General features: G+C 31.3%; 1 protein-coding gene across 9 annotated transcripts in view; it reads left to right on the top strand.

The window, feature by feature from the left end:
- The window catches only part of LOC121120127 (dedicator of cytokinesis protein 3), a 137,761-nt gene that overhangs the window by 23,913 nt on the left and 97,648 nt on the right, over positions 1-16,200 (top strand). For 7 of the 9 annotated variants that reach the window (XM_040714968.2, XM_071889243.1, XM_040714969.2 and 4 more), the window contains exon 2: positions 13,512-13,570. The exons of the other annotated variants lie outside the window; for them this stretch is intronic. In XM_040714968.2, the coding sequence (XP_040570902.1) occupies positions 13,522-13,570 (49 nt within the window). In that variant the 5' untranslated portion in view covers positions 13,512-13,521. The remainder of the gene's footprint in view (positions 1-13,511; positions 13,571-16,200) is intronic. 9 annotated transcript variants of the gene reach the window in all.

Below are 16,200 nucleotides of genomic sequence, written 5' to 3'. Positions count from 1 at the left end.
GTTTTGTCTGGATAGGTCTAATAGAATAATTTAGTCTAGATCCGCTCAAAAAAAAAGAAAAAAGAAGAAGTATAGATTGGTCTCTGGCTTAACCTATTTCTTAAATGATTGATTGATTACGTCATGTATACCTATTTCCAGATTGTAGGTATCAGTACAATGATGTCCAATTAAAGTGTCATGTGTTACCTGAGAGACTCTTCTATATAGGTATGTTTTTCAGCTGTTGATCTATCTCCTCTCTCCTTTATCTTAGTGTTCCTCTGCTAAACGTTAATTCAATATTGTTAATCTGTGAATATCTCGTGTATTAGAAAAAATAAGTAATTGGTACTGGTAAGACTTGATCTGAGGCCGATTTTTTTCTCTCTCTCCGGTCTTCAATGATCGATCTGGATCCGTAGACTGTAATATCAATTTCTTTTTAAAAAATCCGAATTAAGACGTCAGCATTGTTGATGTTGGCCATTTTGGGGGCCTAAACAGCCAATTTTATAGCAATGAAAACTCTTTTTATTAATATTAAGGTAAATAGTTTATTATTAGATGTCAAAATGGGACCAACAAATACTAGGGCTTAAACCCAACGGCCTATCAAAAATCTATGACTCAATATCCTAATCGTATGATATATTTTATTCCAATATCCTATTTTTCTCGTCTCTAACCAATCTAATCAAATCATAAACTTAACTAATAATTATTCAAACGAAATTTCAATATGAATTGATACATTACATACCAAAATTTACATTGTATTTTTTTTGTGAGCTGACGATTTTTATTTTTATTTTCTTATTGGCATCGTTATTTCATTGCATTAGGAAGCTTTTATTCCAAAAATCAACGGGAAAAAGACCAAAAATCAGTTCTTCTCAATTTCTTTAATGATTATTCTGTAGAAAAGGGATTGTTAACCTTTTTTTTTGTGATATACTACATGTAAAATATTTATTTAACCCAAGTACCTCCTTACCAGTAGAATTTAAAAAAAAAACAATCCAAAAATTAGATTTTTGGATGAAAATTTTTTCAAAAATTAATTTTTTTGAAAAAAATTTCAAAATAATAAATTTTTATTGAAAAAAATAAAATAAAAATCTATCGCTATTCAAAATTTTTTTTTTTTTTTTTAAATTTATATTTATTATCAAAAATTAATTTTTTTATACAAAAAATTCAAAAATCTAGGGTATTATCGAAAAAATTAAATTTTTTGGAAAAATTTCAAAAAACCATATCCATTCTCAAAAATTAAGTTTTTTCGGAAAAAATTCAAAAATCCTTAGCTATTATCAAAAAATTAAGTTTTTTTTTGGAAAAAATTTATAAAACCACAACTGTTTACATAAAATTGAGTTATTTTTTGGAAAAAAATTAAAAATCCACAGGTATTCATAAAAAATAAAATTTTTTGAAAAATTTGAAACATTAAATTTTTTGGAGAAAAATTTCTAATATCCATAACTTTTCACAGACAATTAAATTAAATTTTTAATATTTATAACTAATCACAGAAAAGTAAATTAACTTTCAAATATTATATTTTTAGAAAAAATAAAATTCAACAAAAATTCCTGATTTTTTTCTTTTTCTTTTGGTGCAGGTTGTTACAGCCCCTCCAGCCCACCTCCTCCGGACGCCCCTGATTTATGTAACCCTTGTAAAATATTTTTTTCAAAATCTCAAGTACCCCTTAGAGTGCCTCCTAATACTCCAAGGATTTCGGGTTTGAGAACCACAGCTATAAAGTATTTTCACCTAACGTTAGGATTGTAGAGGTTGGGAATTTTGGGGACATAAATAATCAAGTGTTATAACAATTAAAACCCTTTCTTCATTAATATTAAGTAAAACATTTAACCCTTGGATGTCAAATTGGGACTAAGAAATGAAAGGACTTAAACCTTATGAAAAATTTCAGTTTTATTATATATCAAACCCTAATGTGTATTAAACATATGTTACTACATTGTTATTTAATCTTATTTCCATATTATAGATAAAAATTAACTAATACAATGGAAATATTAAGTTATCTTCCTCTTAATTATCCTACTTTTATCGTTCCTAATCCCATCCGAAATCAAATAAATTCTACAAATCTGGTCATTCTAAAGAATTTTGAGTCAATTTTACTTTCATTATATTCAAATATCCTTGACATCAAGTAGCATTCAAAGCAGGTATTCAGTCTTTTTTTATTCATGAAGCCATTTGATGATGAAGTTTCGTGGATATTTATTTGAAATTAGTTCATTTTATGTTGTAAAAATACACACCCCAAGACTGTCTTGCCTTCAAATAAAAAACATCTGCACATACCAAAGTTGGACTGAATGAGTTCAAATTATCAGTGTCTTCGACCGGTCTAGGATTTCCAAACAAAATCCCAAAACTAACTATTAGATTTCAGTCTTATTTTCTTTCTATTTATTGATTAAAGAAGCATAAGTATATCACCTAGTTTATGTTCTTTAACAGGAACTATTATGTCAACTTCATTTATTTTCAAAATGTAGGGCATATATGTACGGTATTTACATAATTAGAACTAGGGGAGACGCTTAGAGATTGCCACTATATTAGGCGAAGGGGAGACCGTAACAGGTTGCCAGAGTTTTTACCTACGCAACAAAGTTGAACTTTTAATTTTTGCATCTGTTACTTTGTTAGTAACCAGGATGTGGGCTAAATTTACTGATTTTTTATCAAACTTGGTACAAAGGTTACATATTATCACAGTATGATGCCATTAAATTTTGAGAGATCAAAAGTAAAAAAAAAAAACAACGTTAATAATAAATAACTCAATTTGATTTATGGCGGAGTTTTTAGGCTCTATCGAATTACCATTCTAGTTATAGATGTATTTTTAGGCTGTACCTATTAGTGTTAAGATTTGGTCCAAGACCAATTTTTTTGGGTTCCGTATTGAGTGATTTTTTCTACACCGATTTGGACCGACATTTCGGTCCAGGGCGCAATCTCAGATTGTAGACCAAAATTTAAACGTTTTCAAAACGTGGACTAACTTTTTGGGGCTCAATTTAATGACCAATTTTCCACGGTATCGCTTTATAAACCATTTTTCCACGGTCTCAATATATACATAGACCGATTTTCTCCCTTAACCTGATTTACAAGCTGTACAAATATGATTAATATAGTTACATATGATGTTATATTGGGGATGTTCACAATTTTAAAATACAAATGGCGTCATCAAACAATCATCTACAGGGGATTCCCTCATAACGCAGTTTGAAACAACGTAGATTCTGCATAACACCGTGTTAGGAATTATTCTGAATCCCCGTACCTTAAAATGAAATATAGACTAGTATAAGAACTGGTACATATATTAGAAAGCCCACTAGGATGCCTCTAGGCATTCCAAGGGAGTTGAGAAATAGACAGTGCCTTGTCTGGCTGAGTTTTCTCGGACCCAGTGCTTACAGGCAATAAAGGGGGGGGGCATAACTAAAATTTGTGGTAAGGCTATTGGACTGCAGGTTATTTCTCTCATATCGCGTTTTTTTATATTATGATAATAAATTAAAAACTATATACTGAGGGATTTTTTTTTTTTGAGGAATTGTGAATGAGTCCCAGTAAAACGGGGATTTCATATAACACGGATTTTTCTTGTTCCCAACAACGGCCATATGTGGGGACCCCCTGTATATAATTTGTCTTGACCGAATTCTCAATGAGACATATTTTTTTTTTGTGGGACCAATCTATACCGAATTTTTCATTGAGACCGAACTTGTTAAAATTTGTTTAAAGTACCAAATTAGTTCACTCCACTAAAAATAATAATAGTCTCAGACCCGTCTAGAATTTTCAGATTGAAGCCCAACACTAGTATCTATGATCATTGTGATTAGTGTTGTGTTGGTTATTATTTGTTCGGTCCAGTCCAGTCTTAGGACTGTTCCTATTGGTTCTAAGGAGCGTCAGTCTTTGGGACCGGTCCTTAACTGTGGGTCCTTGGAATTGTTCATAAAAATATCGATGGTTTATTAAGCCAACTAAAATATATTAAATATTTATTAAGATTATAGCGCATATCTAATTGTAATACGAACATATTATATTGTTATAAAATTTGTTATTATATAAGGGAATAATTAAAAGGAGGAAAAACACGACCATTGACGTCACGAAGGATCGATTTTACATTCTTCAAAGACTGTACTAGACCGCGGTGCTCGATCCTAAATAAGGACCGACACAACACTAATTGTAAGGTATGGGTTTGACCTGAAATTTAACCTTGTACGAAGGTATAAAGTCTTATCAATGAATTTTAACCCTTAAATCTATGTTTCTTTATCTTCGTCCCCCCGCCCCCAATAAGAATACTCCTAAATCTTTAATTAAGTCTATTTAACAAATGAAAAGTTTTGTATCGCCTAAATAAACACTAATTCGGTTTTTCCCATATATGGGTTGTGCATATATTACAACCAAAAACAACCATAATCGTAGTATTCAGTGAATGAATCATATAAGTATCTAAAAATAGGAGTGTAAATCACGTCTTTTTTATTATTTATAAATATCTGGTTAACATCAGATTGCATCGGAAATCAATATATTAGTGTCGTGAGAAAGAAGTGTATTTGAAGATACATTAGCTAATAATATGAACAGAGGTTGTTTTGTATAAATTAACCCTCGTGTCTTCTCAAATGGCTCAAATTGACCCGTTTTCAACTTGAAAAAGTGAAAAATACCTCGTATTGATTGTTTTAAAACTTGAAATTTCTTTATTTTTTCCTAAATTGATCTCAACTTTTAAGAACGTAAAAAATTATAATATTGTTAGATTACAATTTTTCCTAAAAGTATTTAAGTACAAAAATTGGCTTTTAGGTAATTTTGACCTGGTTATTATGGTGATAAGTATATTATCTTATAAAAAATTCAAGAAACACATATAAACCTAATAAAATATTGATAGGATATTATTGTGTAAACTAAATATTACCATTTTAATATGTAGACATAGATCTCTTGAATAAGAATACTCTTATTTTACCAAAATTTTAATCGTAGACAGTTTCATTTTCGATTAATGATTTAAATTTTGGTCTGGGGTTTCAAAACGCGGTCTGAATCAAAGTATCGGTCCAGATCCGTCTAGAAAAATAACATATTTTTCTATAAGTCTAGTCCAGTGTTAAGACCGGTCCTTTTAACCCTCAAGACCTTCAGTCCTTCGAATTTTTCCTGAACATGTGGTTGGTTTATTAAGCCAAATAAGATATATGATATATTTATTAAAAATATTTCACATATTCTGAAAATACCATATATATTTGACATTGATAAATTTCTGCTAACAGAGAAAAATATTCAAATCAATATCGCAACTTAACTAGACATTTTAGAACCAAATACTCTTGTCAATGAAACATTAATTATTTATGCTTCAAATAAGTTTCTTTGACGTAAAAACAATTCAAAAACCGAGGTGTTATTCCTTTTCATATAAACCCCTTACATTATTGGGGTTTTATAACCTTTAAATTGCATTTTCTCAGGATTACATATGTGAAATATTAGGACATATTTGAAATTAACATAGAGTTTTGCAAAAAATCAGTTAATTTTTATGTAGATTATTGATTTTTTTCATATTCAACCTATAAATAAGGTAAAATACTCAAAAATGATCAAAAAAGCAGATTATATACCAAAAAACTAATTACAGGTTCATGATCAGCTTGCCAAGTACTCCTACAATAAAATATGGAATTTAAAAGATTTTTGTAAACGTCAAATATTGTTGACTTTTGTTATTTATGACCAATCTAAGGGATATTCAATTATTGCATTCCATTTACTGGATGTACCAAAACTATTTCCCGATTTGGAATCCATAACGCCTTTTTGTATTATGTTGGTATTTTTGTATTTACAACTTAGGTTTATTACAGCTTAATATGACCTCCATTAAGCTTAATGATGACCCCTAGTTGGGCTTGAAGGCTGAACATTGCCTACTGACAAATTTGTTGTTCATGTCCCAAATCTTACAGAGGCTCTCAGTGCTGTGGTGGTGCATGCCACTAGCCTTGCTCTCCACATGCGTTCAGAAGTCACAACGGGTTCCCGTTTGAGGTGTACGATGCCCAATTTGTCTTGTACTGAAAAGCTATGTTCGTCTGGAGAAAGAACTGGGTCCCTTAGATGATATATGCAGACGCTCCATTCTATTGGAGAACCACATTGTTGTTAGGGCAGCTGGTTTTGATCCATGGGATCAACTTGGATCTCGACTGGACGGCTGCTGTAAGCCTGCACCCGCCCGGGACTAAGCCCATTTCATATAACCAATCCCAGACTCAGGACTTTTTTTATGGAGTGGCCACCTCCAGGCTTCCTGTCCAGTGATTCCAGCTTCCAGACTGTTTTTGAGGTTTAAACAGCCTTGGAGTTCATACCATTCTGCTTGACAATGTCCGTTTTTGTTACTCTTGCACGGAGAAAAGTGGCTACTTTGACGTAATTTACTTACTTTACAGCTTAGACTCTTAACTATCATCACCCCTAGCATTTTTAAAAATCAGTTGACACAACCTCGAGATATTAGCAATACAAGTGAAAAGAAAATAGTTTTAATACATCTGGTACTTGTTAGTAAAGGTGGTTCGAGGTTCGGGCTAAGTTGGGCTACGAGGTTCGGATTGAGGGCCTATCTGCGAGCTTTTGGACCAAAATATGCTACAATTAATTTATTCCAATTTATACTCAATAAAGCTAAATATATTTAGAAAATCACCATGTAATAACTAGTTCATAAAGTACAATACAATAAATAACAATACAATTGAATAAAAAGGCATTAATTTTGAAGCTTTATTTCTTGATAAACTTATTTCAATTTGATTATAAATTTTCAATTTCTAATATTGGAGGTTGGTTGATAAGAAATTTTAGGGGTTTAATGTATTTAGGTACGAAATGAATCATACAAATACGATGACGCGAAGAACATCCACTAATTGACAAATATTTCTTAGCAAGTCGAAAAATAAGAGCAAATCTTGTTCGTCCTTAGTAGAGACACCACTGCTGAGGATTTAAAGTTCTAGACTGTAGGGGAATGTCGAAGTAATTCTTAGTATCAATTTCGGATAAGAGATTTTTGGAAATTTGCTCTCTCTCGTGGGAGTTTATTTTTTCCGTCAAATTAACTCCACAAAATCAAAGATTCATATGAAGTATTTGAAGGAGGGATTTTATCTTGTATATTAATTTTCATGCCGTTTGATCAATTCTGAACTTAATTCTTCATCAACTCTTCGTTTGCTCACTTCCTCCTCAACAATCTGTCTTTAAACCTTGGTTCAAGAAGAGTTGAAATAGAAAAGTATTAATAGAGGGGCGTCAATAGAATTTAAAAAAAAAAAAAAAAATACAAATATTTTAAAAATTTGGAAAAAAATTTCAAAAACTAAGTTTTTCAAAAAAAAAAAAAAAAAAATCTACAACTTTTCACAAGAAATTAAATTTTTTGGGAATAAACTTCAAAAATTAATAGCTGTTCACAAAAAATAAAATAAAGTGGAAAATTTTGTCATACATCCCCAGCTGTCAACAAAAAATAAAAAATAAATCTGAAATTTTTTCAAAAATCCCTAGTTCACAAAATATTAAATTTTTGAAAGATAAATGGAAATAATAATTTTTTTGAAAAAAAAAAAATGAAATATTAAATTTTTTAGTAAAAAACAAAAATTATTTAATTTGGAGGGGCGGACTACAGCCCATCCAGCCCCTGCGGACGTCCCTGCTCTTCCAATTTGTAAATGTAACACATAAAAATGCTTAATAATTTCATCGTCAGCTTATTTTTCATAAGGTATCAGCTCGAAGATGACGTCATTGATTAGTTTTAAATGATTTTTTTTACATTGGAAATAAATGACGAGATAGAAGGTTCGGACAGTAGGCTTTGGGGCTTGTATCTTAACCGAAGACAGCTCTACTTGTTATTCATAAATTGTAACTACATTTTTTCATTTAAAATTATAATTTGGCCGAGGTTTATACAGCCTGTATAATATTTGAGACTTGTGCATAGCAGATATATCATAGATTTTAAAACGTATATTTCAAATCCAATAATAATTAACATTTTCAAAAACAGATAAAAAAGGAATATCTGCAACGTATGCAATGTCAAATATAAAAAAAGTTAGATTAGTATTTGACTCATACTAAAGCTACAAGTCTCATAGTATATTGTTAATTACCTCGAGTTATGTCGACAAACCGCACATTAAAACTTTACTAGCTTTGAAAAACGTTCAAAGGAGTAACAGTGGATGAGTAATGCACATAAATCACTTTTCCTGAGGCTAAGTATGTCAATGATTGAGACTTTTTTTTAAATAGATTATATTATATAACGTAGAAAAAACAGGGATACCCTGGAATAAAGTTAAACCTTCGAACTGTCTCTTATAAAAAGTACACAAATCCAGATATCTCGGAAATCAAGGAAATAATCCACATTGCAGTGTTTTTCAATTAACCTTGCTAGAATAAAGTTTAAAATTTCCTCAAGTTGTGGACAAAAGAACGTTTACTGGGTGGTTCATTGAAATCTGAACACTTACTAATTCAATAAATAATTAAGGTTGAGTGATTTAAATTAATTCATACTTTATTACAATTAGTTAATAAACAAAACAAACTTGAGTCTCTAGGTTACGTACAAGTCGAGAAAATGACACTTGAACGTGATATACGAATTTCCATTCACGCACTTCAAGCAATTGGGCGTCTCCAAGAACACCGTGAGCAAGTCTGAAACGCTAAAGAGGAAGAAAGGGTCTATCAAGAAGACTAAACTGGCCAATCCGTTGAAGTCCCTTGGGCCCATGCAATCTGCAGTGGGTGCCGGGCTTTCCGCCTTGAAGCCAATATTGACGCTAAGGGGGCTACATTAATGATAAATAGATCTCAGACACACATCTATTAAACGTATTAATTTTGTTGACATTTTATTGTTAATTAATAAAGTATATCTTGTTGAATTGTTTAAATTGTTCAGATTTTAATTGACCACTCAGTATCTCATGACGTTTTTCCTGTCATTTGATAATATGTCTTATTTATCCAACAAGCCGTAAGTAAGCTGATTTTTGATGATATTCACGTCACATTGCAATCTTTGAAAATTACTTCCCTCTAAAAAGTTTCCATAATGTCCTTGTTAGATTTCCTCTCAATGTACAAGCTCCAGCTAGTTTATGTTCTGCAGAGTAGATCTAGCTTATTCATATGGTATCTGTATTCACTTAGAGATTAAGAGACACATTAAGAACTATGGTCGATAAAAGAAGGATAGGTAAATATCAATGCTGTTTTTATGAGGAGAAGACATTTGGGGCACTTGCTTTAGGCTCGGTGCTTAATTATAAGAAATCGGGTCCCGCCTATTGTACATATTTTTAGTTATTATGACATTAATTAATAAATGGAAACGTTATTCTTTTTTTTCATTGTCTAACTTCCTCATTTTGATTTTGTAAGATCTAACACAGGTTGCTTTGGAGGTTAAAATATTATTTTGTTATATATTTTATATAATTGTATGTACATATATTCAAATTATACTTTTTCAATGTTAATATACTATTATTAAGAGGTGTAATTATAATAATTTTATCGAAAAAGGTTTTTATTTCTTATTGCAGGGGAGGGGGGGGGGTGCAACAGATAATAAATGAGAATCAAAGTCCTTGTGTTGCTCCAAACATAGAGTCTACAGGGTGGTACAGATGTATTTTCCATTTTTTTAAAGATTTAATTAAATTTTTTATGATTTTTTTTTTTTAAATCGTTGGTACATATGAATTTCTTTGACCATTCGCTCTCAAATGATATGACACTGTTTCTAGTTGGAGTAAAAAAGGTCGATGATTTGATCAGAACAAACGGTCAAATCGGATTGTCGACATCATGAAAGTAAATATTCGTACAATCCAGCTGATATGAAAAGACAAAAATGATGGGGAGAAACATGAAGATGTAGTCAGTCATTTGAGAAAAGTAATGAGCCACACGCTGCAATCGCTATTGTTAATCGTTACAATTGACCAAGGTTAATAGAAATACAAGGTTATACCATCATGCAATCAGTCTTGCCATGATTTTCAATATGATGTACAGTACAGACTGCTGGCTAGACAGATAGATTTTGACGTCATAGAGTATAACAACGGTATATTAACGGCATATAATACTAGAAATTATATAATTAATAGTAAGAGTATATACTCTTTAACGTCCCTATTCAAAAGCGTATTGGAAGTCAAACAGTAGTCTGAAAATCTTTATGTATTTCTATTAACTTTGGAATTGACCAAGTCTACAATAGCTGTTATGTCAGATATCAAGTTTTATCCACAATTGATCTACGGAGAAAAAAATCAATTCATGTCATGTCTTTTGGGATTATTGCTTTTAGAGATAAGAGGATGCCCCTGATCGGCAACTCCTGTTTTGTTATTTTTTTTCAGCAGTCGTTGTTTTTATTATTTATGCCTCTTATAGTTGTTCTAAACTCAAATGAGCTATTATTCAGTTATGAATAATTGAATTAAAATATAGCTGCCATATTTGGGGTAACTTAATTCAGAGCTGTTTTAACAATCATTTTCGGAGGAAAAGTTAAGAGACACAGTACCGGCTGCTAATTTGCTTTATTGATTTATATTAAAAATTATTAAAATGTACTTCCCCTGAATCACATTTATAATGTTTTATAGAAACTTTTTTTCGGGTCACATCCTATAGTTTGCCCAACCCTCATCTTAGGATTCAATTACTCTCCCTCAAATGATATTGTCATTTGATATTATGATGAAAAAAATGCCTGAAGCTGTAAGAAAAAAAAAATCCCCATGACAAAACGTGTGAAACGATTCTTAAAAAAACAAATGTGGAGGCCATATTTCTTATTGATTTAAAATATTATTAAATGTATTATGTCAAAATTGCTTTTATTGAAATATCTCATATGTACTTATTTGACTGAGCTAATTAATTTTGTACACTTCCTGTACTTATGTAATGGGTTGTAATTCTAAGCATTCTCTCAAGTCTCACGTTTTTTGTAGTAGACAATCCGAGCTATTACCATAATTATTTCATTCGTTACTTTTGACTAGAGTTGGATTCGAGTTAAAATTTTCGAGTTCAAGATTTTGATGATTGAAGTGGAGTCAAGTTCGAGAAAGGTGATGGACCTCATATTTTACTTCGAGTATCTAAAATCAGGTTCGAGTTTGCTATCCAGAAATAGCATACAGTCGTTTGCAAATGTTTAGGACTACCTCTGATATTTCAGCTAATTCAAAGATAATCGTTTTCTTGAAGTATATGACCGCGTGTTATACAAGTATGGTACGTGTCATGTTCCACTAGGTTTATCAATCTGGAAGATGTTGCCTAATAACGTTTGCAGGATAAGGCTGTGCTCTCATAATAGCTTTAATTGATATTCTTCAAAAATGGGCGAAAAAGCTACCTTTTCGTATGTTCAAAGGACTAAAATAGTGACGTTACACGATAAAGGCTACTCTGAGCGAGAATTTGGCGTAAAGATGTGCGGTAGAAGGACAGATGTTCGCATTGCCATCAGTAGTTTTGCAGATTTTGGGATTTATTCGGACAAAAAGAGAACAGGGCGCCTAAGGAAAACGTACACTGAAGACGACCCTATGATGAAGTTTACTCCAATTAGTTCCTGAAAAAAAAAAAAAAATCAGTCTAAATTCATTCAAAAGGGTACAAAGTAAGTGTCAATACTATTTCACTTCGTTCGACTAAACAGGACATATTTTTTTCTTTCTTCTGAAATACACTCTTCATTATCTGCTAAATATAAGCAAATATCCCATGTACCTTAAACTTTTGCAAATAACTTTAAATAAGATAAGTTATATGTAATATTAATATATTATGTTTTTAACAAAAAAACAAAACAAAACAAATAAAAAATAGTGGTCCTTAAGACAGTTAAAACTGTCTGTTATAAGTTGTAAAAGTTTGGCTGGCCATAAAATTAGTTATAACTTACATAATAGTTGTAGTTTATGACGCATTTCCTATCTTTATTATGAATAATTAAATAAATAATATTTCTAAATTATCTTCTATTTTGAATAGTCATTTATAAATTTGTATTTTACAATTACATACCCTTGATATCGAAAATAATAAATAACTAGATACTTGAATAATGGAGACTCATATAAATATTTCGAGTTTCTGTGGTTGGAGTTCAAACTATGTATGTAGAGTATTTGAGTTAATTACAAACAAATTTTGTCTTTACTTATGTCGAGTATTTTTCAAGCTCGAGTAATACTTTAATCCAACTCTACTTTAGACCTAGTATTGGATATAGAAAAAATAGTGCCACCTTGTAAAAATACGATTTTGAATAGGTGCTGTTAATTAAATCTTAAAGTTCCGATTATTTTGAATAGCTTCGTTCCACTGTGGGCAAGGCCACCCCAAAGGCTGGGGGAAGGTCGCTTAGAAGAATTGAGAAGCCATTCTTGTCCCAAGTTCAAAAATAACTCTGTCTTCAGCGATGTCAACAACTTTTGAATGATCTGAAGCACAACATCAACTGGTTAATTTTTTCTCTGATGAAAATACCTTTACCATTGGCCCATCTACAACAAGCAAAATGATCGGGTGGTATGCATTGGCAAGGCTGACAAAATCATCAGGACAGTCACCAAGAACAAACATTTGGCCTCTGTGATGATATTGGTTTTTTTTTGGTATCAACTGGAGAAAAAATGCCTCCAATTTGGTTTTTTGTTGGGATACCGGTTGCCTTTGTCCATCTATTTTATGGTGTCGAAGGAAAATGTGGTCCCATAGATCACCAAGACCATGAAGAAGTCCAACAAGGCCATGTACGTATTTCAGCAGGACAGAGCTCCAGCCTATACTACCAACATTGTACAAGAGTGGATGGGTAACAACATGAACTTCTGGTCTCAGAACCTTCGGCCCCCTCAGAGCCCATATCTGAATCCACTGGGTTATTCTATTTGGTGACAAATTGAGAAGAAGGCCTGCAAAGTCCAACACCTCAATGTTGTTGCCCTGACGACCTCCATTTACCGGGAATGTAGGATTATGAAAAAGGACTACGTTGTCAATGAGTGCAAGGGGTTCCAGGGGTAGTTGATGACTTTCATTGAGGCTGATGGAGGGTGATTCATGTGCATTGTTATAGTAAAAAAATATTATAAAATAAAAATTTATATGTACAACATCATCCTGGTTAATTAGGAGTATTTTACTACTTAGAGGGAGGTCTCAGTACTTTTTCAATACCCGGTATTTTGTGTCAGGGCACTATACTCCCGCCCACTAAGTTTTAAATATAAATTGACATCTATTTGAATTAAATTATTAATTTGATGAATAAATACCAATAATATTTACTTATATTTCAGAATCCAGGAAATGACAAAGAATTGGACGCCCCCACCTAAGGATAAGAAAGTTGGTGTAGGTAGGTGTTGATTTTGGGTTTTTATAATTATTTTATAATTAATAGGGTTGGGGTTCGGTCTTGAAATCATAGACCGGTCTGAAACTGTTGTTATAATTTCAACTACTTCGGTCTTCAAATATACATTGGTCTTGATCACTACAAAAAGAGATAAAAATACGAAAATTTCGATCCACGGTCTAAATTTATGTTGGGACCGAAATATCGAAAAATCCCTTAAGCCCGAACACAAAAAAAGTCGGTCTTGGGCCGACTCTCAACACTAATACTTTTACTCTTATTTGATGTAAAGAAAACAAAAAAATGTTATTTTAATTAGTATCTTAATTAGGAAACTAATAAAATACTATAAATAATAAGTTTTAATTAAGGAATTTACCCTTCAATATTCATAATATCATATTTAATAATTAATTAATTATCAATATATAATATTTGAAAACAGGGGATGTTAGTTTTTCTTTCTTTTATCGAGTGCAAAGTTAATTAATTATTTATTTGATAGAGATTAAAACAGGAGTAAACTTATAGAAACATTTAAAGTCGTTATATGGCGTCGAGATATGGAGTCTACTAAACCCACGAACAATTAAACAAATATCATACCTTAGTGTTACAATATTACATTGCGTGAAATTTCACCATATCAAATTTGCAGATAATTGTCGTTGCTGTGGTTGAGAATATTTTCTTTTTTATAGAAATTTCTAATTAAAATGATTCATTTTAAAATAAAAATTTATGTTATCTTCCAAAATTAAAAAAAAATATATATATGTATATATTTGATTACTTAAAAATAAAGATCCAATTTTTCCGATATAATCACATATACTTATACTCAAGGCCACCGGAGCCCATTCATAAGTAATGAGGGCCCATTTTTTAAAAATAATTTTGTATTAAATATCTGACCCCATATTATAAAAGAAAATTAACTTATATAAAACTATTTGAAATGATTTACATAATTTAGAATTAGTTAAAAAAACTAGAAGCTATCCATCATTAGTTTATAAGAGTTCATGAAACGTACAATAATCTCCTCTAGTCCAACTGGAATAGTTCTTTTTTTTTAGATTTGGAGGTGTAAATTGGCCAAAGAGTTTTAACAAGTGTTGCCTCCACTTTGTATTCGACTTTTCCTCTAATAGAGGACGTGGCAAGCCAGTCTCTGTTCTAGAACTTATTTCCGTAATTTTCTGCGATGAGATTATCAAGCATTTTTATTTATGACGTGTCATGAGTAAAACTCGTAAATTGGTACTAGAGTTTTATGAAGAAAATAAAAAAAGATACAAAACTTGGCTCGTGGGCATCAAAAACTGAGTATTACTCGGAACTCGTCAAAGCTTGGGATTCTTTTTCGAGCCCATTTTAATTTCCTAGACGTACTTCTTATATTAAATGTGTTATAGTCCTTCTGGTATACAAGTATTATTGTTATTATAAGATCCTTTAATATTGACAATATAAAATATATTCAATTACAAATACAGAGTCCTTTAGAGAACTATACAAATGTTTAAATGACAAGTTTCAATAATTCATTAAAAAATATGATTTTTTTAAGGAGCTAAAAGTGTTGAGGCGAGTATGGAATGTTTAGGCATGTAACGAGTATTTTTTTAGAAAATCGAAAATACTCATGTAGTAAAATTCTGCTTGCGGCAACTCACTATTTTTCTATAATCGGATTCCCTTTTTGACAATATTAGAGAAGACGAAATGATATTTCTTCTGATGAGGTCTTACAAAAGAAGGCGTAAATATTTTCTTTATTTGATTTGTTCATATATAGGGAGGATTTTGCAAGTATATATCGGAACCATTTTTGCAGCAAAGTTGTGTAGGGGTTGACACGAAGGATTTCAGGACATATTTGCTGTGAAACATTACCGTGCTTTTCCAATGGTTTCTTCACTAATCTTTAAATCAATCTCTGATTTCCTTATTTTCGACCATTAGAATTGCAATAAAGAATAGAGCAGGTGGGCCAAATTTTTGTCAATCATTTTTCTAGCGGAAACTTCTACTGCTGTCTGGAGGATCCAGTTATTGATTCATCCGAATAGGAGGTCCCAGTTTTATCAAAATGATGTTACGTATTGATGACCCCTGGCAACTTCAACTTGTTATTATTTTTAGAAAATCGGTCTAGATAGGTCTCTAAGAACAATTCGGTCTGGATTGGTTTAATTTAAAATTCGGTATAGACCGATTACGTCAGTTGTATTTCCAATTTGTGAACATCGACCTATAATAACGTTTTAGGAAGTTAAATGTTAAATGACCTCAAATAAGTATAATAATGGCTAGATAGGTTTCAAGTTGGTAGGCATTTTTAACTATTAAAACAATGTCAACTTAATAGCTAATCCTTATGATGAATCAAGTCGGTCTTTTTTGGAACTGACACAACAATTCAAGCTTATTGTAATTATATATTGTACAGATTTAATGGAGTATGTCGGAGTGCTTCAAATTTTGTTAGGGGGGGGGGAAGGGGAAATGACTTAATAGTGTGTCATACTTAACTTGAAGTTAACTATTTTTTACTTAACATTAGGTTTTTTGACTCAGATAATGAATAATTTATCAAAGTATGTCCAAAAAAATAAATAAAGTAT

Source organism: Lepeophtheirus salmonis, chromosome 6, assembly GCF_016086655.4.
Source record: "Lepeophtheirus salmonis chromosome 6, UVic_Lsal_1.4, whole genome shotgun sequence".
NCBI classification, from domain to species: Eukaryota; Metazoa; Arthropoda; class Copepoda; order Siphonostomatoida; family Caligidae; genus Lepeophtheirus; species Lepeophtheirus salmonis.
Note: the sequence above shows the minus strand (reverse complement) of the source record. Positions and strands in the feature narration are given on the sequence as shown.